This window comes from Perognathus longimembris, chromosome 28 (assembly GCF_023159225.1).
Source record: "Perognathus longimembris pacificus isolate PPM17 chromosome 28, ASM2315922v1, whole genome shotgun sequence".
Classification (NCBI taxonomy): Eukaryota; Metazoa; Chordata; class Mammalia; order Rodentia; family Heteromyidae; genus Perognathus; species Perognathus longimembris.
The window spans coordinates 92,627,063-92,651,355 of record NC_063188.1 but is presented as its reverse complement, the minus strand read 5'-3'; the positions used below and the strand labels follow the sequence as shown (position 1 = coordinate 92,651,355).

Here is a 24,293-nt window from a genome sequence, read left to right as displayed (position 1 = left end):
CTCTAGTCTCCTTCTCTCTTCTCTTCTCTAGTTCAGGGCATCATAAGCTCTCACCTGAAATGCTAAGGCAGCCTCCAATGTAGCTGTTATCCACTGTATTGTCTACTCTTTAGTCACAGAAACCACTCTAACCCCCACATGATGTCATGTTGCCAGTTTCCTTAAACACTTCAGTGGCTTCTGATTGGCCTTCAAATAAAACATGATTGATTTCTGTAACCTAATTCTAACAAGCAATCTAAAAACCTATCCATATTTCCATCCTATCTAGGATTTCTTCCCTGCAACAACCATCTTTTCTTAACCACTTCTGATCCCAACACAATGATTCATCTGTATTGTTATTAGGCAGGAAGTGCCAGGATCCTTTTTAGAGATGTTCTTTATGTATAATGTTTATTCTGGCTGGATAACTTTCCTTATGCAACTATGCTTAGATATACCAATCTGCCCTTCAAATCTCATCTTCAAAGATCCCTTTTGTATAGAAAGTTTTCCTTGACATTCTTCTGTTGTACAACTCCACCTTGAGTTAGTAGATTCTACTGGTTCCTCCCTAGTAATCTCATACACAGTTAATTTTCTTACTGCAATTCCAGAAATCATGCTTATATTGGTCAATAGTGCATGCTGAGCATCAAACACACAGCAGGGCAGAGTAAGCCTTAATAGGTCATTCATCAAATTAGCATATTGACACATTAAGGACCCAAATAGTTTACATACAGCTAGAGAAAGTTAGCGGAACAATGTATTGGAAATGACTTTTCTATCACACTGATAATGACATGTCCTGCAGCCTCTAACTATATACTTTATCTCCTCAACTAGTTTATAACTGAAGCATTACCTAGTTGAGTGGCATTATTATAGTACTTTTCTGTTTTATCTATGATGCAACTTAGGATGAGAACTCAACTTTTGTAGAAACATACAAATTAAATAGTTCAAAGAGGGCTGGGAATATGGCCTAGTGATTGATTGCTTGCCTCGTATACATGAGGCCCTAGGTTCAATTCCCCAGCACCACATATATAAAAAATGGCCAGAAGTGGGGCTGTGGTTCAAGTGGCAGAGTACTAGCCTTGAGTAAAAAGAAGCCAGGGACAGTGCTCAGGCCCCGAGTCCAAGGCCCAGGACTGGCAAAAAAAAAAATAACAATAAAGTTCAAAGAAAGCTTAATGTGATAAAGAGCAGAAAGCAGATTTCACATCATATAGAAATGATTGCCTCTATGTATGTATATATGTAAAGGATCCTCAATAATTATGTATTTGACACTTGTTTTCATAAGTACATAAAGCCAAAATTTTGTTACATTTTTCCTTGTATTTTTGCTGCTGAAAAATTAAAAAAATATACTCCAAGGAGAAGACATATGTTTTAAGCTTAAATCCATTTTTACAACTACTGCTATTCTTTTTTTTTTTTTTTTTTGGCCAGTCCTGGGACTTGGACTCAGGGCCTGAGCACTGTCCCTGGCTTCTTCCCGCTCAAGGCTAGCACTCCGCCACTTGAGCCACAGCGCCACTTCTGGCCGTTTTCTGTATATGTGGTGCTGGGGAATCGAACCTAGGGCCTCGTGTATCTGAGGCAGGCACTCTTGCCACTACGCTATATCCCCAGCCCCGACTGCTATTCTTTTATAGAAAACTTTATAGCAAAACTGTGGTAATAGTTGCATCAAGTATTTCATACCATCTCTTCACTCCTGTCATGAGTGGCTTTACAAATTTCCATCATATTATAAATAAATGGTATTATTTCTGAATAATTATTAAAAATGTATAGGTAAGAAATATTTTTCTCAATGGGGGAAGCCTTAAATATTACAAAAATATATTTCATAATATATATCCTCCTTATTTGATAATATGAATTGATATCAACATGTATTTATCTAGATTGAAAAACAGTGAGCTCTTTTTTATGGATCAAATATAAATATACTTTTATTGGAACAGAAACACTTGTTCACCTAGAAAGTTTACATGGCTGCTTTTGCACTTCAGTGGTAGTGTTGAGTGACACTGAGATTTTTCTAACAGAATCTACAAAAAATTACTATCTGTCTCTTGACAGGAAAAATATTTGATCTTAAACTTCTTTAAAGTGATATATATGCTATTGACCCATACTCTTGTCCAAATAGTATATTTATAAACTAATAACTCACTGTATCAGAGATTTCATTTGCCTCAAATTATATCTTCCATGCTTTAAAAGTCTTTGTCTAATTTTACTGTGCGATGATTTGGTAAATAAATTACTATTCTCACTACTGTACTTAAAACATTGGTGTAGAAATAGGAAGTGGAAAACTTCTGAGTCTTTTCCTATTCAGTTTCTTTACCTGCTACAAAATGAATCTTCATTCTTTGGTAATATTTTTAGATTAGACTAAAAATATGTACACAGAAATGATATCTTTTGCCAGTACTAGGTCTTTAACAAAGGACCTTCAGATCTCACTTGGCTTATTTGCTCATGGCTGGTAGTCTTTCCACTTGAGCCATGCCTCAAGTTCACTCTTTTGCTTGTTAATTGGAGATGGACTCATTTAGTCTTTTTTGCTCATGCTTGACTTTGAACTGCAATCATCCAGGTCTCATCCTTCTGAGTCAATAGGATTATAAGCATATCTGTCACAAAATTATTAATATTTATGATCATAATGATGTTTTTTTCCATACCTGGATTTGCTAACTATATTTATGAGCTATTTTAGCTGATATCCAAGTAGAAATCTGAACTCTTTCATTCATTTAGTTATTCTAGTTTCTTTAATGTATTCTTTGAATGTGTATCAGTTAGCTATTACATAATTATTACTAACCTCATCTTGTCTGTCCATTCTAGTCTACTCACTCTTTCACCTGAAGCCACTTTTACTCATTGTCTTGCTTATACTTGCTTTTATGATAATGCTTTAGCTCCATACAAATAAAAAAATAAAAATTCCAAGGTACAGGCATGACTAAGTGTCCCACTGATTAGTTCAGTGGTCAGCAATATCCACTTTGATTAGTTCTACAAATTAGTTCTACAAACTTTGATTCCTTTTATTTTCACAGAAATTTCAGCATCATCTAGTCTAGTGACTTTTCATATTTTCAAGCTTATTGTTCATGCATCAAGTAAAATCATAAGAAGTCACCATGTAAAGTATGAAAAAGGGAAAGGGGCAGCCGAGTGTTTAATTTAGAGATGAGAAAAGAGAGCTATGGAAGCATCCATCTCTTGATGGTAGAAGGTCAGCCTTATCAGAATGCATAATTCTAGGCTTCTGGTTTGTATGCTTGGTTGGATGAAATCCCAGCCAGTATTTGCTTCTATGATTTCATATTGTAAACACAGTGGCCCACTTGCCACAGCTACACAACAATGACAATCCTAGGAATGCTTTAGAAAGTTCATTCTCTCTCTCTCTCTCCCCACCCCCCACACTTTACCAAGGAGGCCTTGAGTTCTTAAAGAAGAGGTTAAATAAAGTGCTGTTTAAATACATTTTTTTAAATAGAGTTGGAATTGCAGCTGGGTGCTGGACTATTGCAACTTGTAGTCTTTTCTAGATCTACTCTTTATGATTCTACTGCCGTACTAGTTGTTTGACCTTGGACTGACAGATATAAAATTGGGAGAATAAATAAAGCTAAATAGAAACACTGTGGGGGAATCAGTTCTACCATTTCAATGCCTTTTCTTGTCCTGATGGCCTCTTATCTTCTGGAGGAAAAAAACAGATCTGAAAAGAAATTACATACTTCTTTTTAGTGAAATCACTTCAATTGCTCTGAGGTTAGTACTAAGCTGTAAGAGTGCTACTATTTAAGTCCCAAACACACCCACATAGCTTTAATATAAGATTTGGCTGTCAAGAAAGAAAGGAAGAGGAGGAGTATACTGTTGCTGAACTTCAGGAAATATATACAAAGGAGAACAATATGGTATAATTGATTTTACAGTGTTTGGATCCTGTACTCATGGGTACTGTGACCCAGACCAGGTATACTTTAACATAAATGTCAAAGGTAAACATGAACTTAGAAAAATATAGGTTCAGAGCCTTGATGTGCTCACTTTGCATCCGGATGACACAGGAATAGCCATTCTCTTTAGGCTTTGGTTTCCTCCTATTGTAAGCAAAGAAGAATAATGTGGCATCTATCTTATAAGGAAGCTATAAGATTAACCAGAACAATATACAAAGAAAATTTAGCTAAAAGTTTTCTGTAGATCAAAACATCAATGCACATTAGATCTAAAACAAATATTAGGTATGTTCAGGTAAGTGCAAAAGCACTGAGAAATGGAAACAAGTATTATTTATAAAATAGCTATGATATGCCTATGTATTAAGGGAATAGAACCAGACTGTGAGGCCTTAGAGACTCTTATGAGAGTTAAACATGAAGTGACAACGTTATTTTGCCTGATTTACATGAGACCTTTGCTGTTGATGCAGTTTCTTCAATACACTCAATATAAAGCATATATTCATCCAGATAATAGATAACAATCCATGCATTCAAATATTCTTTGGAGTCAGAGATCAAGATGGATATCCCCAGAATCATAGAGATTTGTGTCTATAAACTTGCTTATTATACTAACATTCAAGGAAGTTGGAAGGGGTAGTGTCAGCTTTTTAACCAGAATCTTTTCATTACTTCTCCCTGTTGGGGTTGCAGCACATGCTGTGAGTGACCTCCAGAGATTCCTCAAGCTGCATGCAGACAGTAAATTGAATCTGAAAGCTTTATTAGACAAGTTTGTCTTTCAGCTGGTGGGGGTGGATGTCAGCTGTACTGGAAAAAATAAAATTTCTTGTGAAAGTGGGTCCTGACCTTGAAGAAAAAAAATCTCAAAATCAAAGTACACAATTCAATTGTACGTTATGTCCTTATTTGTTAAACACAGAGTGCAGGTTCAAAAGAGAAAGGCACATTTTACTTTAGAGAAGACTCAGCAAGAAAAATAGAACTTTTCTTTTGAACATGTAGTAAGCAAAAATGCTAATCATCAAAAACTAGGGTTAAAATATGCTAATCAAGGAAATGACTTTTCTCACTGCAATATAAGAAGTAAAACTACTTTTTCTACCTGTAATTCATAGTGAAAATTATAAAAAATTTATATTTTTATCCAGATATTTTTGTGAGCATAAAGAATAATCCAGGGATACAAAGGTGACATTGGAGATTGATTTATTTCAATATTGTCTCCTTCATGTATAGTAGCATGGTATTAAGGTCCTCATTTTTAATGAGGGCAAATATTGGTAATTTGAATTGATAATTATTCTAGAAATATTTCAATATAGGATAACTTTGATTTTATTTGATTATTTACTATTGTAGGTCTATAATGAAATTTAAGCATTGATGTCATTAGTGCTATTGGTAATTTTACCTAAATATTATGGTACCTAATTTATCAGTATAATGCATTCATTTGGAATGGCAAATACCCTGGAAATGAGATTGATATTTATTTTTCTTACAAATATTGAGGAAGTGAAAGAAACTTTTTGGACATCAAGAGAAAGATAGCATGTAAAGTAGATGTTCTCAAATTGGATATTAAGGAATAGGGAAACATGAGAGTTATGCAATGAGAAGGTCTTTAGATCTGGCCTGAAGATTTTCATCAAAGCACAGAACATTCCTTGTTGACGATGGCCATAATCTTTAAAAAGAGGATATACCAGTGAGACTAGATGTCAATGGGAAAGAAAGAGGTGAGGTACATGAAAATTTAAAACACCCATTGAAGTCAAACTCAGGAGATGGAAGTTTTCATTCTGATTTTACCAATAAATAGCTAGAAAAGCACATAATCACTTAATTTTACTAGTATTATGCAACTTTATCAGAAGATTTACTTACATGATCCAAGTCCTAAAAATGTACTTATTTGGCTGGTCAAAAATATTACTTGAAACAAACAGTACAAGAAATGTATCCAATGCCTAACGTATGAAACTGTAACCTCTCTGTGCATCAGTTTTATAATAAAAACAAAAAACAAAAACAAAAACAATATTACTTGAAGATCTGAGTGCAGTGGCTCACACTTGTAATCTTAGCTACTATAATGTTAAGAGGTGATAGTTTGACATGAGACCCTCATCTTAACTAAGGGTAGTATGTACTTCTGGTCTCAGTTATTCAGGAGGTATGAGAAAAGTATTATCATGGTCAAAGGCAGGTCCTGAGTCTAAACAAAAATCCAACCTGAAAAATAACTAAAAGAAAAATGAATTAGGAATGTGACTCAAGTAATAGGACATCTGTCTAGCAAGCCCTAGGACCTGAGTTCAAACCATAGCACTTCTACAGATTTTAAAATGGTTTCCAAACATTACCATCCTGATAATAATGATATTTTTGGTACCTAGAATTATATGTCCTTGAACCACCTCTGGTATTGCTGGAGTATACTGATTTCTGCCATGAGTGCAAGCTTACCAAAACTAAAATATTACCTGGGGCTGGGGATATGGCCTAGTGGCAAGAGTGCTTGCCCCCTATACATGAGGCCCTGGGTTCAATTCTCCACCAGCACATATATAGAAAATGGCCAGAAGTGGCGCTGTGACTCAAGTGGCAGAGTGCTAGCCTTGAGCAAAAAGAAGCCAGGGACAGTGCTCAGGCCCTGAGTCCAAGCCCCAGGACTGGCCAATAAATAAATAAATAAATAAATAAATAAATAAATAAATAAATAAATAAAATATTACCTTAGCTTTAATATATGTTTCATATTAAATAAAGCCTAGAAATACATAGTAGCAACACATACAGGTAGAAAGAAGGTATATAGACTCAGTAGTGTAATTCAGTCAAAGGTAGACCAGTAATTATAGAGCAACATCAAATTCTGAAGACCATAATGGGAATTCAAAACAAAGCAAAGCAAAAGCAATATGGCAAACAGTTGGTAGGGAAGAAGTATGTCTGAATTTAAATATTTTGAAAAGCATTTTTTTAATTGACAAGCCATGAGAGTTTATTGTAGACGAGGGATATTTGAAGGGTGATTAACAAAATGAAATAATATTGTCTAAATAAAACATGAGCTGAAATTTTCTATTACTACTCAAAAGAATTAAAGAGTAACTAGAATGTGGCTTCAGCATTTGAAAGATAGTCTTGAGTATAAGAGCTAAGATAGAATTCCACCTACTCATTATTTAAGAAGAGAGTAAGCAGTTAACCTTCTGTAGATTGCTTCTAGGAGAGAGAGGGATACTGTATGGAGGTAATGGGAAAGAATGAATGACTTCTAAAATACTTTTCAGACTGCAATCTCAAAATCTACAATTCAAGAGGAAAATTGGTACAATTTCCTTTTGGAATCCACTTTCTTGGAGGGTAATGTTATAGTCAATTAAAAAATGTTCCATGAAGTTTTAAGAAACATTGGAATTACTTATTCAATCCTTTCCCAGTGAGCTGTAGAATCTGTTTCAGTGGTTCTAATTTTCCCTTTCTAATATGACATTCAACATTATTGTATGTGCTATTCAAGCACAAGTTTTCTCTTGAAGGAGGTTAACTAGTCTAAGAAGGTTATAGGAACTTTACTGTAATCAACACTGTTTTTATTAAAATATAGGGCAAGGGTAATTGAAAAATCTCTGATGATCAGAATGCCTATTCAGCAATTGATATCAGTTTCTTATTCCTCTTCTTTATACATACACATACCACAACCACCACTACCCCCACCACCACACTGAAATTTCCAGGACTGCTTCCAGCAAGCATTAGAAATGATGGATTAGAGCTTCTCTTTGTTTGCCAATTCAGATCCCAAAGCACAGTCCAAACTGGACCTGATAATCAAGCAATGAAACTGTCAAAGGTTAAGAGAGGAAGAAGAAAGGAAACTTCATCATCACCAAATGGATAATTAACATCTAAATTAGGACTTTCACAGTCTATCACTGTCTTGGATGTTAACAATGATGCCACTGTTGTACTTTTCCAGTCATTCAGGGAACATTATTAAAGAATGAGCCTAGGAGCAGGGACCCATTGCCTACAGAGAGATTTCTTTCTGATAAAATTGGAGCAATACTGGGAGTCCCCCAAGCAAAGTTTACTGTGGTCAATTCTCCTTTTGCAATGATACATCTCATTTTATTTCAAGTGGTCTTACCTTACTATTAATTCATACAAATATGATTTCATATTTACCAGTTAATTAATTAATGCAAAAAGTTAAAGGGAGGCTTATTTTGATTCAGGGCTTTGGAATATTTTGGAAATTATCTAAACTTGACTTTAAATTTTTTTTTCCTTTATTGTCAAAGTGAATTACAGAGGGGTTACAGTTTCATATGTAAGGCAGTGAGTACATTTCTTGTTCATGTCGTAAGTTAAACTTGACTTTTTATCCTGTTATCAGTGTGTGTGTGTGTGAGTGTGTGAGTGTGTATGTGTGTGTGAGAGAGAGAGAGAGAGAGGGAGAGAGAGAGATTTCGTACAAAATCCAATTCCTAGTATATTAGATTTTGAGGGATTGTTCAAGGTTAAGACATTGTACCTGGAAAAACAATAACATGCCCATATTTTAGATGTCTTCAGAAAAGGAATCTTCTTTTTTTTTTTTTTGGCCAGTCCTGGGGCTTGGACTCAGGGCCTGAGTGAGCACTGTCCCTGGATTCTTTTTGCTCAAGGCTAGCACTCTGCCACTTGAGCCACAGCGCCACTTCTGGCCATTTTCTGTATACGTGGTGCTGGGGAATCGAACCCAGGGCCTCATGTATATGAAGCAGGCACTCTTGCCACTAGGCCATATCCCCAGCCCGGAATCTTCTTTTAATGAGGAATAAACAGACTAGATTGCAGAAAAGCTTCTCAGTCAAAGTAGAATGAACAGATGATACAACTCAAATACAACTGGTTGGGTGACACCTATTCCTATATCTCTGGGGGTGATCTGTACAGAGAAAGGAGTAAGAATGCAAGAATCAACAAGTTCCTGCCTTCTCGAATGATCACCACAGACAAATGAAGGCTGCTTCAATATTTACATTCTCACAATTTAAGCTAAACCAATAAATAGCAGTGTGCCAATATTGTAATTAAGTTCAATTAACATCATACTTTTAATTAAAATGGATATGTAAAATATTATTGAAATGGCATTGGAACACTTGATTCAACTGTGGTAAAAGAAGTGGCATTCAAATAAATAATTATGTATAAATAAGCGATATATTCTATGCAATTTATATGTAGTATTCAAACTCCAATGAAGATAAAAAAATCAATTTGAAATGTGATATACTCATTAAGAGCACAAGCTTTGGAATCTAACTTGTCTTTGAATGTTTATTCTTCATATTGGCTTTGAAAATTCAGAGTGTTTGTTTTACCTCTCTGGGTAGGTAAGTGATCTGTGAGCAGGAAAGGTGTATGTGTGCTTAGAGAAGGTACTAGGTACTCATGAGTAATTGTTCACAGAAGCCTCATGTTTAAAGAAAGGTTAGTTTGCAGGAGATATAATAGTGAATGGCTCACCATGTTTCCTATATGAAAGATTATTAGATCAGAGACATTCCCTTTCATGTATTGTTTATGATGTAGCTGCTTTTAGTATATGATGACAGAGTGGGTGACAATGTCAAAAATACTTAGCATCTGGCACTTTACAGAAAGAAAAGACTGACTTCTTATCTACACGGTAGTACAACTGAGAACAGAATGTAGGATTTTTGACCTCTAATGCTTTACTCTCCTAATTACACTTGAGACTTGCAATCTCCAAATTTAATTATGTAAAGCGATAGTTTGATCAGCATTTGATCAACTAGAAATCACTATTAGCTGGCTCTTCTGTGTCTAAACCATAGTAAATTTATTTCCTACTTACTACCCTGAGACATTTGAACCAAATATCTTGATGTAGCATACTTAAATTAAGTATGTTCTATATGCAATTTCTTTTTGAAAATGTTAAGTGAGGTTCTGTACAACATGAGTGTTCTCAGGCCCAGCAGCTTGTGGATAAGAAAAAATTCACATTGACATTTACAACCAGATTTACTGGTTCTTTGCTTCCATCTGTCATGCAGGACTTCAGCCCCATGCAAAGTCCTGTCTAGCTAAATGTTTCTTAACTTCTTAGAGAAGCATCATTTAAGAATGGCTATTTTCCCCACAGCACTTCACTACTAACAATGAGGTGCTCTACTGGGCAAATACTGTTTGATTTATGTGCTATTCATCTTGAACTTTCAAGTTACAAAGTCCTTGATGGGGTTGGGTAGTGGACATGATTAAATAAAATAGGGTTCCATTGGTATTTGCAGTACCAGATCTTCCTAGAATCCCATTAAGCAGTCACACAAGAGTAGAAAGGAAGATGAACTTCTTCACCATACAACTATGGGGTATATGGCACAGTTTTCAAAATTCAATCCTAGAACAAGCAAGCATGGGCTTTAGGTATCACCTGGAACTTTATAGAGCTACAAATTTCACCCATTCCTACGTAATCAGAAATTCAGTTGAAGCCTGACAATCTCTTCTTCAAAATTAATGGCTATTTTGTTGTTATCATTTTTGTTCCAGTCTTGGAGCTTAAAATCAGGGCCTGGACACTAACCCTAAGCTTTTGTGCTCTACCATTTTGAGCCACAGCTCTACTCTGGCTTTTCTGTAGTTAATTTGAGATGAGTCTTACAGCTTTTCCTATCTGGGCTTTCTTTGAATCGTGATCATCAAATCTCCCCCTCCTGAGTAGCTAGGATTTCAAATGTAACTCACTGGCTTGTGGCTCAGGAAATGTAAAGTTTGAAGAACCATTGAGATAGGACATTGAATATAGATTAAAAAATGTGTCCACTTTTCCTTCTTTCCCACAGTGTAGTGATTTGCTTACAAGGATAGCTACCAAAAAGCTTCCTGTCTTAGTACTCATGCACTTGGCAAAAATGACATGATAGCTCCTCTCTTTAAGAAATAAAGACATTCTCCACTGCTGGATTCTGAGATAATCCTTCAAGTTCTTTGACTAGTAGACATGATGTTACACAAGTTCCAAAATCTAGGAATCAAATATTCCCAAACATTCTACCCTGCCTTTGTTATAATCTTTTAAGATTGCCCTGTGAACTTCATATATTAACACTCCCATCAAGCCTGTTGGAGGATGAGTAGTGAAGGACTGAAGTTGTCTAGCCAAAAGCTGGCTGTCAAATATATAGATGGGAGCAATGGAGACCTTTGAGTTCCTGCTCAGTTACCAGATAAATAGATTCACACGGATAAGATCTAGCAGGACCATCAGCAAAACTATATAACCATTTGGTACAAACAGCAGACTCACACAATCATAAGCCACTACATAATTTATTTCAAGCAATTAGGTTTTAGGATGCTCTGATCCAACAATAGAGGAAGTGATCCACCCAAACCTACAAAGAAAATTAATGGCAGACATTTTTTTCCAACATATTTGTCCTGAAAATCCAAGTAATCTTATACAGCTCAGATTGGACCCTATATCCTCTTCTATTATTGAGGAAAACAGACACAGGAGAACTTGGTTTAGTCTTTTTTCAAAAGTGGCTTTGCACTTCAGTTTCTACACATGTGATAGTAAATAGTCAAACCAGTGATAATTCAAATGATTATTCCAAGTTCATAGTGAAGGTCTTGCTTTTCTCCTCTTGGCCCATTCTTTCTATGTACCCAGTGATGGAATATGAAGGATTGATCTCCACCCTGTTTTCCCAGGTGCATACAGACATCAGGAAAGCCACCAAAGATATGCACAGACTGCCTGAACATGTAGGGTAATATACCTAAGACTAGCTGTAAACATTCCATTGTGAGCCAACTGTAAAGCCCCCTACCTCCTTGCTCAGAGCTCATAAAAACCCTACTGTCCCACATTTTGGCACAGTTTCCAAGCCTGTGGGGATGGCTGTGCTCCTCACTGCTCTATCTCAATAAACAGTCCTCATCTGTGGATATTGAGTTCAGCCTGTTTCCTTCCTTTATCCTCCATTTTCCTAGAGCAGAGTCCTACATTCTTAAGAAATTCAGCTTAATCTGATTTATTCTACATGGAAACATATATCACTTTTACTCCCCGTACATCTATGTGTCATTTAAAATTAACACTGACTACTGGCTAGCTGCCTCCATATCTGGAATTTCCATTAGGTTCTTGGACAGAGAGATAGTGCAAGACACAGCAATGAAACAAAACAAAACAAAACACAGATTTTGGAGCCTGACACACTTGGATTGGAATCCTGGCTCTCTTTCCAGCTGTGTAACTGTAATGCGGCAATTTCCTTTCTAAACCTTGATTCTTTAATTTTCAAAAATGTTGCATGCACTTTGCAATTATTTTGGATTAAAGACATAAATGAAAAGAAAGCTATGCATGTGATAGGAGAGCAATGAAAAAATCATGATAAATTATAAATTTGATTATATTAGAGTACATTAAATAATCAACATATATCAGAACCATATGACAAATTAGATTTTTATATGGTATTTATTGCAGCCTAACTTCCTATAAGTCAAAAAGTCAGGAATATAAACAAAATTCTTAATTCTCATGTTTGAATCACCATGGGAAAGGGGAGAAAAAGTCTTTGTTGAATAAAAGTGGCTTTGGATCTAACTGATTCCCTGTTGATTCTTTTTATGTTACATTTGTATGTTTAACATTTTGACTTTATGCCCAGCTCTGTGACAGTTTACTAGAAGAGATGAAAAGCCTGTGTGGGAGAAAATTTATAACTCAGCTTTGCCCTGGATCCTACTACACTAGCTACCACCTACAGCTTGGAACTGAGCGTCTCATTGCAGCAGTGGGGGTAACATGGAAGGAGCCAAGAAGAGGGGAGAAGAGATAAAGAGCCACACAGATGGGAGTTGAGACACTGAAGGAGAGGAAGTACATCAAATGTGTGCACCTGTGCACACGTGTGTGTCTGTGTGTGTGTGTGTGTGTGCGCACTCACACCATTACTGGAGCCTGGGTGCAGTCCTTTAGCTTTTTTGCTGAAGGTTGGTGCTCTACCACTTGAGCCCCAGATCCATAGTCAGTGTTTTGGTAGTTAATGGGAGATTAAGTCTCAGGATTTTATTGCCCAGGCTGGTTTGGAATCCCAACCTTCAGGTCATAGGACCCTGAGTAGCTAAAATTACAGGCATGATACATAAGCATCTGGCTCAAAAGTATTAATTACTTTCATTGAGTTTGGTCTTGCCCTCTACTAGAGGCATATTGGTCTGCTTGCCATTCCTCTACTTTCCTAGTCCCTCCTCTGGCTCTTCTTTCTCTGCTTGGGATATTTTCTGCTGATATGTACAAGGCTCATTGCCTCACGTCTTTCTGATGTTCTTAAATGTTCTCTTAATAGCTTACCTGACCACACTTCAGATAATAATGTCCCATCCTCATTCCCTTTCCTTCTCCCCCCTGCTTTCTTATTCTGTATAATTGTTTCTCAAATTTGATTGTGTATAAGAATCATCTGCAGATTGTATTGAAATGCAAATCAAGATTAGGTGAGTCTGGATTAGAGCTAGAGATTCTGCATTTCTAATCAAGATTATTTGGACCCATCTGTAGATTCTACTCAGTAACATTTATAGTGGAGAGAATGTTTTTTTTATTAGTTTATCATCTTTCTCTTCCAATTAGAGTATGTTTCATGAAAGGAGGGACTGACTTATTCTATGCTTAGTTTTCAGCACCTAGTCTGATGTCCAATACACAGAAGCTACTTCATAAATATTTATTAAGTGGATGAATTATATATGTTCCTAGGAATCAAAAGTGGGATTCTGACTTTAAAATATTTCTCTCTATATTATATATTAATTGTGTTAGAGGTTTTATTGTGATATTTTATATATACACACAATTTTATCAAATTCACGCTTTCTATTACTATTTTTATCTCCATGACTCTTAAAACAATTTTAATAGGTTTTGTTAGTCTAATTTTATTGTGTATATGAAGTACTTTGATTGTATTTTTTGAATCTATTTGCTATTGGAAACGCCATCATTATATTTAGGCACACTATGTCATCAATAGATTTTTGAGTCATAGCTTTGGGACCTTCCAACCACATGCAGAGTAGTTAAATGGGAGTATAAATCCAATATGTGGAGTTGAACAAACACAAAAGAAAAGTAACTGGAATACAATCACTTTAAAGTAATCCTAAACCTGAGGCTGAATGTGTTATAGACAACTAAAGAACAAACAGCAATAAATGATTACACAAGATTGACCTAGTCATATGCTGATTATAGATCATAAGTGGAAATAAGCCTCATATACTTAGTTGAATATAAACCATGGTAGAGCAAAACCGTGGTAGACCTGTGTTGCCAAAACAAACTCTTAATTTTTGCTTATCTTTTTCAGTCTTCAATGTTATCAAATCTAACTGATGACAGCTTAGAAACATCAGGGGGGGATTGTCTCTATATTCCACAGCTTCTTTTTAATTTATTTTTTGGCCAGTCCTGGACCTTGAACTCAGGGCCTGAGCACTGTCCCTGGCTTCCTTTTTGCTCAAGCCTCGCTCTCTGCCTCTTGAGCCACAGAGCCATTTCTGACCATTTTCTATATATGTGGTGCTGAGGAATCAAACCTAGGACCTCATGTATAAGAGGCAAGCACTATTGCCACTAGGCCATATTCCCAGCCACCACAGCTTCTTTTAACATTAGTATTGGACTATGAATAGGCCACCCTGGATGTCATCCTTCACTTCATTCTACTCTCACTGTGTGTGTGTGTGTGTGTGTGTGTGTGTGTGTGTGTGTGTGTGTGTAAAAGTAAAATGATCAATTTCACCAGAAGAACTAGACTCATGCTTCCCTGCTTCAATCATTGGATTTTCTAAAAGTAAAACAAAAAAAAGCACCTCCCTCCCAAAGATGTTTTCAATTTTGTCTAATTATAAATTTGGTACAGCAAAGAAGTTTTCTGGCTTTTTTCCCTCTGAGAATCAAAGCAAGCATTAAGATTTTCATGAGATTTCGTGCATTCATTCTATCAACAACTGAATAGGAAGTGAAAACAGACTGAAAATATGCAATGAAAACAAGTTCAGGCTATTGCTACATGAAGAAACATCCTTCTCCTAAGTTAACTTGTAGTAGTCAGAGTTCATTCCTTCTTTCTTTTTTTGTTTGAACCAAAAGTGGAAGAGCTTTAAAATTGATTCCAAATGGGCCAGGGAGAAGTACTAGAAGGACTGTGTAGCTCTGTGGTGTGATTTTTTTTTATAAGAATACTTGAATATTGTCTACACGATACAGAATTCAATCAGACGGATTTAGGTATTCAGCATGATTAAATACTCTGGCGCTTCTGACTGATTACACAGTATGCTAATTCTTGGATGCTAGGCTTACAGGTTATTATTTGTGTGCCTTACCAGAATCATGTCCATTCTCAGGAAACAAACAAAAAATTCCCCTCTCAAGTTGACAATCCACTCCCAAGTACAGCCCATGGACAATGGCTGGCTCTATCAGGAAGACAAAATCCTTCCTGCAGGTCAGGATACCTCTGCAAAGCTAGCTCAGCTTCAGGGTTCTTGTGAAACTAAGGTCTCTGTTGAAGCCAAATTGCGTTTCAGTCTCTCTCACCCTCTGCTGCATTCTTTCTTTTCTCAATTCTCCAGAGAAAACTCCTCAGGAAACCCTTGCTTTAAAACATTTAGAGTTCATTTACAACACTTAGAGTTCAAGGAACCCATTTGAAGACATTTTGCATAGTAACCTCATAAAAGTTTATCCCTATCTACAGTATCAGAGGAAGATTTCTCCCCCTTTTTATGTAGATATTACCTCATAAGCATGCTTTCATGCAAATAGCTAAAGCAAAAGAGAAGGAGATGCTGTGTACTTACAGGCTCCAGTAGTAGTCAGTCCAGGAGCTAGGTCAGGCTGCTTTGCTTTCAGCTCTTCAAGTAAATGGTTTACTACCTCCCACTCAGAGCTCAGATCTTCTAACTTCCTCTTTAAAAGAAAAGTGTGCATGTTACTTATTTAATTACACCTTGAAGATAACTTAGTTCATAAAGTTATTAACCCATTTTGTGAATTTATTATTGTATTTTTATTTTACTTCTATTTTTTTCTGGGTAGAATTCCTTTCAATGGAATGATAATTATTTTAGCCAGCTACCCTAAAAATATGTATTGATTTTTTTGCTACATCTTAAAGTCTTCCTCCAGGCACAATTTCATGTGGAAAAAGTGGAGTGCAAACATTAGTGAAAACAAAACAAACAAACAAAAAACACTTTCTCAGCACTTGTCTTAACTTTTAAATAGTGTCTACTGTGGCTTCATATTGGAATCATTGAGACACCTTAAAAAAATCTTAATGCCCCAGCTTACCCCTGAACCAACTGTAACAGACTGCCCTGGAGGGAGAGGTTATGAATGACCATGAAGACATACTGTCAAGAGACCTTTCAAGGTGAGGCTTCTGTTGTATGTGGCAGAAATGATAGAGGCAGATATTTATCAGCTGTCAGTCATTATAGAAATGACTATTGGTTTTAGAGGGTGCATCATGAAGGATCTTCCCTGAACTTATTCAATGACTAAACAAGGTGATGGTACCAAGGTGCAGCTAGTTCAGAACTCCCCATGGATTCTCTCAACTCTGTATAAGGATAGTGGAGTGCTGATAAATGCTTAACACAACTGGCTCTCTGTGGTGGTGAGAGGATATATTTTTAGTGTTTGCCAATTTATGTGGTATAAATCCTCATACCGTGACCAATTTTAAATTAACAAGATCAAATCAAGTAACTTAGAAAACGTCTGAAAAATCTAACAATAGGGGTTGGATCCAGCACAGGAATCACATGGATAGTCTTTTAAAATTCAGTTTGATTTGGATTGGCTAACTGATAGCGAATATATTAGTTATACCTGAGGCAGGATAGATTAGGGAAAAGGAGATGGTAAATGGCTGCCAGGAATTTAAAAAAAAACTTAAACTTAAAGCAAATACAGGTAATATTCATCCATCTACTTCCTTTAAGATTAAGGGACCGAAGTCATTATAGGGGAAAATGAAGCCCGGTGAAAGCAACTCAGAAACAAGGTGTTTAGAAACATAGAAGAACCTTCTTTCAGCACTATCTTTGCTTCAAGGAGAGACAACAGGACACCTTCCTTATCTCAAGGGTAAGCATCTGTTTTATGGCATATTGCATTCTTAACTGGAAGAAATGCCCCAAATATCTAGGAACTCAAAAAATGTAACACCAGGAGTGATTAGAGCAAAGATAACTCCTTGCAGTCTTGGAGATTTACTTTAGGATGCTGGTCTTTTGCTTTTCTTCAAAGATAAAACATGTATTTTACATAACTTTAAAGTCAAACCCCTGATATCAATAACCCTAAAGTAAAAGAGCTGGGCTTCTCTCCCTTTGAGAGCACCATAATCACCTGAGCAGTGGTTCTTGTACTTCAAGATCAAGAGAATCACCTGAAGGCAGTGACAAAACACTGATGCCTTGGTCTTGGACCTGGGATTCTGAATAGAGTAACTCTTAGGTGGGAGCTCAAGAATTCACATTTTAAACCCTTTTGTAAGTGATTCTGTTGCTAAGTTTCCATGACTAATGCCTAAAGTATTCAGTACAGCCAATAAGTTTTCTAAGCATATACAAGATACAAAGTATGTACCACCCTTGGGAAAATAAGGAAATAGGTCCTTAGATTATTTACAATAGAACATACTTTGCTTGAGAAATGCTAGTTTGGGAAAAGCTATCCAGGGAATGCCAGAGCCAAAAGATAAGACATAATCTAAGTTTCCAAAATAACACAGGCAGGAAAGCCGCTTGGCTAGGAATACATCTGCTGGACTACCGTGCAACAAACAAGCAAACAAACACCCCACTGTTTTTACTTTGTTAAGTCACTGAAATGTTCTGTTAAAACTGGAAATATGTTACTAAAACAATTAATACTATTACAACTTTTACTAGTACGTATCAAGGGTTAATAGTAGTGTTTTATATAGCTTTAAATTTCTGTATTTATATTGTGGGGAATACAAATAATTGCACTCCTAATGGAGTGCGTTAAAATAAATAACAGAACTTGAATTTCTGTCTGAGGCATTTGAGTTAGAAGAGCCAGAAACTACAAACTTTTTAAACAGGTGTTGAATAACTAGAAATGGTAATGAACTTGACATAATAACTAGAATGTTTTATATGTATATATATATGTGTGTTATCTTTCTATATGTTATATATGTTTTGGTTTAGTATTAATTATAATCATTAATGCAGTGTTAATAATTTCAGTAAAAAGATTTATCTATGTGTTGTAGAAAAAAATCTCTTCATCTATTTATGTATTGTAGAAAATAAATGTTCAGCTGCCACTGTAAACCAGTATTTGTGCAAGTTATTAAGTTAACAAAATGAAGATAATCTCTAAGCATACACAACCATATGGAGAAAATAGACATGTAAATAAATTATAGCAGAGTTTGGGGGTACTTATAATGAGTTTAACAAGGCACATTGAGGAATAGCTTAACTCAGATTGCAGAGGTCAATTGATTGCCTAGAAAAATTAACAATGAGTAGATTTTTAGAGATGGCTACAGATTGCTCAGAAAGATGAAGTTTAAGTGCCAGACAGACAGATTATATCCTAAACAGAAAGAGCATTGTTTAAAGGTGAATAGATACAAGGAATCTGGGCCTTTTAAAGTTACTTCTTCATTCTAGTTATCTGGCTAGAGCTTATAAGGAATTAGACAAAACAGCTAGATCTTGTAATGTGAGAATATAAGATTCTCTTCTAAAACCAAGGAGTAGATAGAGATATTTAGAACAGAGTAGTAGTGTGATAAGATTGTGGTTTTCAGTGTGGAATCTTTATCAGAAGGAAGCAGAGATAATGAGCTGATGGAATCATGTGATCATAAGAGTGAGCAGAGGTCTGGACCTGATTCAAAGTGCTTTCATTGTAGAGAATGGTAGAGGCAATGTGTGTGTGTGTGTGTGTGTGTGTGTGTGTGTGTGTGTGTGTGTGTGTGTGTGTGATGTGTGATTTTGACCTGGCAAGAAGAAAAGTGAAAGTTCCTAACAAAATGCTTCTCTGAGTCCATCCTTTCAGGATGTCTTCCCTGTTGATTGTGTGCTGGCTGGAAGGCAGGTACTATGTTATCAATCCCTTGTATGGTGTTCCCAACATACTGAATCTAGTGTTTGTTTTTTTTTGTTTTTTTTTTGTTGTTGTTGTTGTTTTGCCAGTCCTAGGGCTTGGACTAAGGGTCTGAGCACTATCCCTAGCTTCTTTTTGCTCAAGGCTAGCACTCTACCACTTGAGCCACAGTGACACTCCTGGCCTTTTGTATATATGTGGTGCTGAGGAATCGAACCCAGGGCTTCGTGTATACTAGGCAAGCAATCTTGCCACTAGGCCATATTCCCGGCCGAATCTAGTGTTTTTATTTACCTGTCCTAGAGCTTGAACTTTGGGTCTGGGTACTAACCCTGAGATTCTTTTGCTCAAGGCTACTTAATGCTCTACCACTTGAGCCACAGCTCCTCCCCCTTCTGGCCTTTTTGGTAATTAATTGGAAATAAGAGTCTCATGGACTTTCCTACCCAGGCTGGCTTCAAAACACAATCCCACAATCTCACCCTACCAAGTAATGAAGATTATAGGCATGAGCCCCCAGCTGAATTCATTGCTCTTTAACAGTATTTTAGTAAATATTTATGAATTAATTAAACTGAAAAAAATACTATGTGAAGGTTGGAAAAATCAAATTAATTGAGTGTTCTTGTCCTTCCTTGACTATATTAATTATATACTACTGATAACTTTTTCTAGAGAAGACTTGAAAGACTTTATGTAATTTTATTAGGCTTTTTATAATTCCTAAATCAGACTGTATCTGAAAAGTCAATCTCCTGAGCCAGGGTCACAAATTCAGGTTTCTAAAGGTAGTGGCTGGAAATTAAAGAGTAAGGCTTCTCTAATGCACAAAGCTATAATTTGTGTGACAAATGGTTACCATGAGCAGAAATATGTACATATGTTAAAAATAAAAATACACAGAAAACCCTTATTGATCATATTCTCTCATCAGTGAAGGCCAGAAAAAGTTGTTCAACTCCTAATGGAAATAGGAATTTAAGACTTTTTCTTTTACTTCATTGTGGGAAGTTGAGGCCATCATTTGTATGCAGTATGCTTAGTAAATGAATAATTGAGGGCTGGAGGTATGGCTCAAGTAGTACAGCAACTGCTTAGTAAATGAATAACTGGATGCTTGCTAACGAACAGTAAAACTAGAGCAATGAAGAGCGCTATTTAAAATATAACTATGAAATTGTAAAAAGCTAAGATACATGAGCACAATATACTTGTTATAAATTGAAAATATAAAGAATATTGCATGTTTTTGGAAGGTAAAGCAGAAATGATGATGGGAGGAGCAATACTATCATATTTCAGAAATTTTGTGAATTGGTTGTTAAAGACAACCATTAAATTATACGAATCTAAAATAAAATCAACTATCAAAATACATGTGATAGATGATACAAATGATTACTTCCTAATTTAAATATCTTCTATGGACTTGGGGTTTCACATTGTGTCACTTTAGGACTTACAAAGTTTTTACCATAATGTATGTTTGTTAAATGTAATTAATGAAACATCACCTGTGAACCCAAACACAAGCAAAAAAATCTCTAATCATTGAAATATAGAAGAAACTTTTCAGTCCTGACATGAGAGCTTAAACACAAAGAATTAATTATTGTAAAAGGCTAGCAAATAATGTATTTGTTCTCTTGGTTTCCTTGTGAAGTTTCACTCACTTCACACAGACAGACTATTAAGAGTAACTAGAAGCAACCATGCAGGCAATGGAATGTAGTAATATATATTACAGAAAAGATCACAAAAATTATAACTAAGAAATGCAGTAATTATGGTCATTTAATGAAGACATAACAATCCAAACTGTATCTTTTAATTTATGGGAAATTGCCTGTATGTCCTGAGAGAAAGATGAGGGAAGATAAATAAATAAATAGGGGGATGAAACAGGGAGAGTGGCATGGGTAGGAAAAGAAGGAGAGGGGATGGAAATTGAAAATTGAGATTGATTTAAATATTTTTGGGGATCTTCCTGCCTTTCTCCTCAGTAAGCCTATGTCCACAGACTGTAGGCAAAGAGAAAACTGATTTCTTAAGATTGGCTTATGTTCTATTTGCTTTTCATAGTGTAAGTGTCTCACTTAATGAAGTACAATGCTAATATTTAAGGCATATATTAAAATATATATTTATTTTACAACCTGGATTTTATAAGCAAATTGACTACTTTATTTGGGACTCACCTGAAGATTTTTTTTTTTTGCATTGAACTTTATCATGTTGCAAGTACATTGCTGTATAACTAAAGAGGACCATTTATGTTAAAATGACAGCCCAAAATACATTGATTGGGGTTTAAAATCAGAAGTCCTAGAATTGAGTCCTAATCTATGACTACTGATTGTGTGATCCTTGGCAAATCAGATAGGTCACAGAGATTTATCTTCCTTGAAAGTTGGATGTAATACTTTCACCTAACTCATAGCTTTGTTGGAGAAACTAAATGAGATGTTTTATGTGAAAAGAACTCTGTGAACTGTAAAGTACTATAAAATTGTTGGTTAGATATTATGCACCACTTAATGAAGCAAAAAAGAAGATAGTCAATAAAAGTTTTCATTAAAATAGTTACAGTAAAATATTTGAGAGCTTAAAAGACTTGGTTTTAGTTATTTGGAAATTAACGTACATATAGTCAATATCCCTTTTATTAATACATAAACCCTGAACAGTCTATTCAGACTTATCTGAAGTGTTATCTTGTCTACTGCTCTTTCAAGATTAGAAATGAAGGGTTTACTCTATTTTCAAATTCTGAAGTAGATTTTTAAAAATTAAGTAGAACTCCCAATGTTCCTAGATATTGCAAAGGGCCAAACAGTACAATAAGCTCAGAATTGTATATTTCTTATTTTATAAATAAATTTTAACCAATGAGACCATGTTTGGAATAACTATACTTTTGGATTTAGCTCATTGCAAACACTCTTTCAATAGGTGTAGGAATCTGGAGAAGTGGATCTAATTATATATTATGGAAGTGTGTGTGTGTGTGTGTGTGTGTGTGTGTGTGTGTGTGTGTGTGTGTGTGTTCATGTGCACTTCTTCACTTGTAGGGCTTGAACTCAGGGCCTGGGTGCTAGTGCTTAGAATTTTTGCTCAAGGGTAGCACTCTGCCACTTGAGCCACAGCAATGTTTCTCAGTTAATTGGGGAGCTAAGAGATTCACAGACCATCCTGTCTGGGATGATTTCAAACTGCAGTCTTACAGAATTCAGCCTTCTTAATAGTTAGGATATGAGGCATGAGCCATCTGTAAAAGGCTTATTTTGTGTTTTGATGCATTTTGTCTTTAGCTTCTGTAGTATGGGCTCATGTACTTTTTTCATCATTTTCATGAAGCAGTAAAATTCTTTTAGGTTGCAAAAATGTGTTGGCTGAAACAACCAATGCAGTGTCATTTACATAATAAACTAATGCTCAATAAAAGGCTGTGAAAGGTAACAACAGTTTGGTACACATACTAGTACTCTATAAGGAAATTGAAGGAAACTAAAGTATTTAAAATCCAATTTCTTTTAAGGCAAAAAATCCATAGGATAGTATTTATCAAGTCCTATTCTTGACCAGATTTCCTAAAGTGGAAGTTTTTGACAAAAAGGATTCATATTTTACTGAAAAAGGGAAACTAACAGCATTTTTAATGACAAATTCAGTGTCATTATAGGCGATTTTTGCAGTTTAGCATTATTGTCCATTGCCTGTACTTGGTTAGAAATAGTCATTAAGTATCACAATAAGTACAACCAATGATGTAGAATACCTTCCTTACAAAGAGTAGATATTACTTACAAGAAAAAAAAGGATTTCTGAATATGCATTGCCTTTCTTAATTTAAAAAGAGTAAGAAGTTCTAAACTGAATTTACATTTTTACAATTCAAAATGTATTTTCTTGTGTCAGTGCTTGGGATATAATATTTGTTGAATAAATGAAGGAATTTAACTATGGCTGTAAACACAAAGACATGTATGGGATGTTTTAACTCAAAACATCCACATTTCTGTCTGTATAATGCATTTTAAAATTTTGTTGATTGATTGACTGATTGCCAGTTCTGGGGCTTAGAGTCAGGGCCTGAGTACTGTCCCTGGATTCTTTTTCCTCAAGGATATCCCTATACCACTTGAGCCACAGGGCAACTTCCTGCTTTTTCTCTTTACGTGGTGCTGAGGAATTGAACCCAGGGCTTCATGCTTGCTAGGCAAGCACTCCAACGAAAAGCCAAATTCTCAGCCCCTGTCGGTATTAATGCATTTAATACAAGTGAGGTCCATTGAAAACACTTGACTAGTTCTATCATGAATGACTGAGCTTAAATTGAGACTTTTGTCCAAATCTTTTCTCAGTAGTCAGCCACAATATTAGAGAACTCACATCAGAGTCTTGATAATTTTGCACTGTTGCAAGTGCTTTATTTTGAATTGTAAGGATGCATATTAACCTATTGAGACATGTATTTGGAATGCTTATGAAAGTATATTGAAAGAATTTGGCTAAGAAAATAAAAAGGGGGGTGAAAATTGATAAATATTTAGTAATTATGTCTGGTGTACAACAACCTAATACTACTGGTAGGGGTAATTATGAAAATGTTCTTTAAAGACTCTTTTAAGAGGTTAACTAAGTTACACTATTGGGGAAATGAAGAGTGCCTATTTAAGAAATAATTTCAAAATGGAAATTATAACACTGAGAATGTAAAACAAAATGACATTGCTGGTAGCTGATAGCTAGCCAGACAATGATAGACACAGTTAAATATGAAAAACACTTAAAGAAAACAAACTAGGTAAAGACCAGGTCACCTCATGACCAGGCTTGGAGCAACATAGAGACAAGACTCCTCTGCCATCACATTAAAGGCTGGTATGCCACATTGCTGCTCCCTTAACAATGGGATGGTCTACCTCTGTTTCAACTCTCTCATCATCTATATAAAATTTGTGGTGATAACTCTTACCATATTGTCTTTGTTTCTTGACAGCATCTAATCTGGACATGGCTTACACTTCCCTGAGTCTCTCAGCCAAATGAACTCTTTAAGCAATTCTTTCTAAAGT

The 24,293-nt window shown here is 35.6% G+C and overlaps 1 protein-coding gene across 2 annotated transcripts in view; it reads right to left on the bottom strand.

The window, feature by feature from the left end:
- Positions 1–24,293, bottom strand: part of Dmd (dystrophin) — a 1,916,788-nt gene that overhangs the window by 658,425 nt on the left and 1,234,070 nt on the right. For both annotated transcript variants that reach the window (XM_048336444.1, XM_048336436.1), the window contains one exon: positions 15,918–16,026. In XM_048336444.1, coding sequence (XP_048192401.1) covers positions 15,918–16,026 — 109 coding nt within the window. The remainder of the gene's footprint in view (positions 1–15,917; positions 16,027–24,293) is intronic.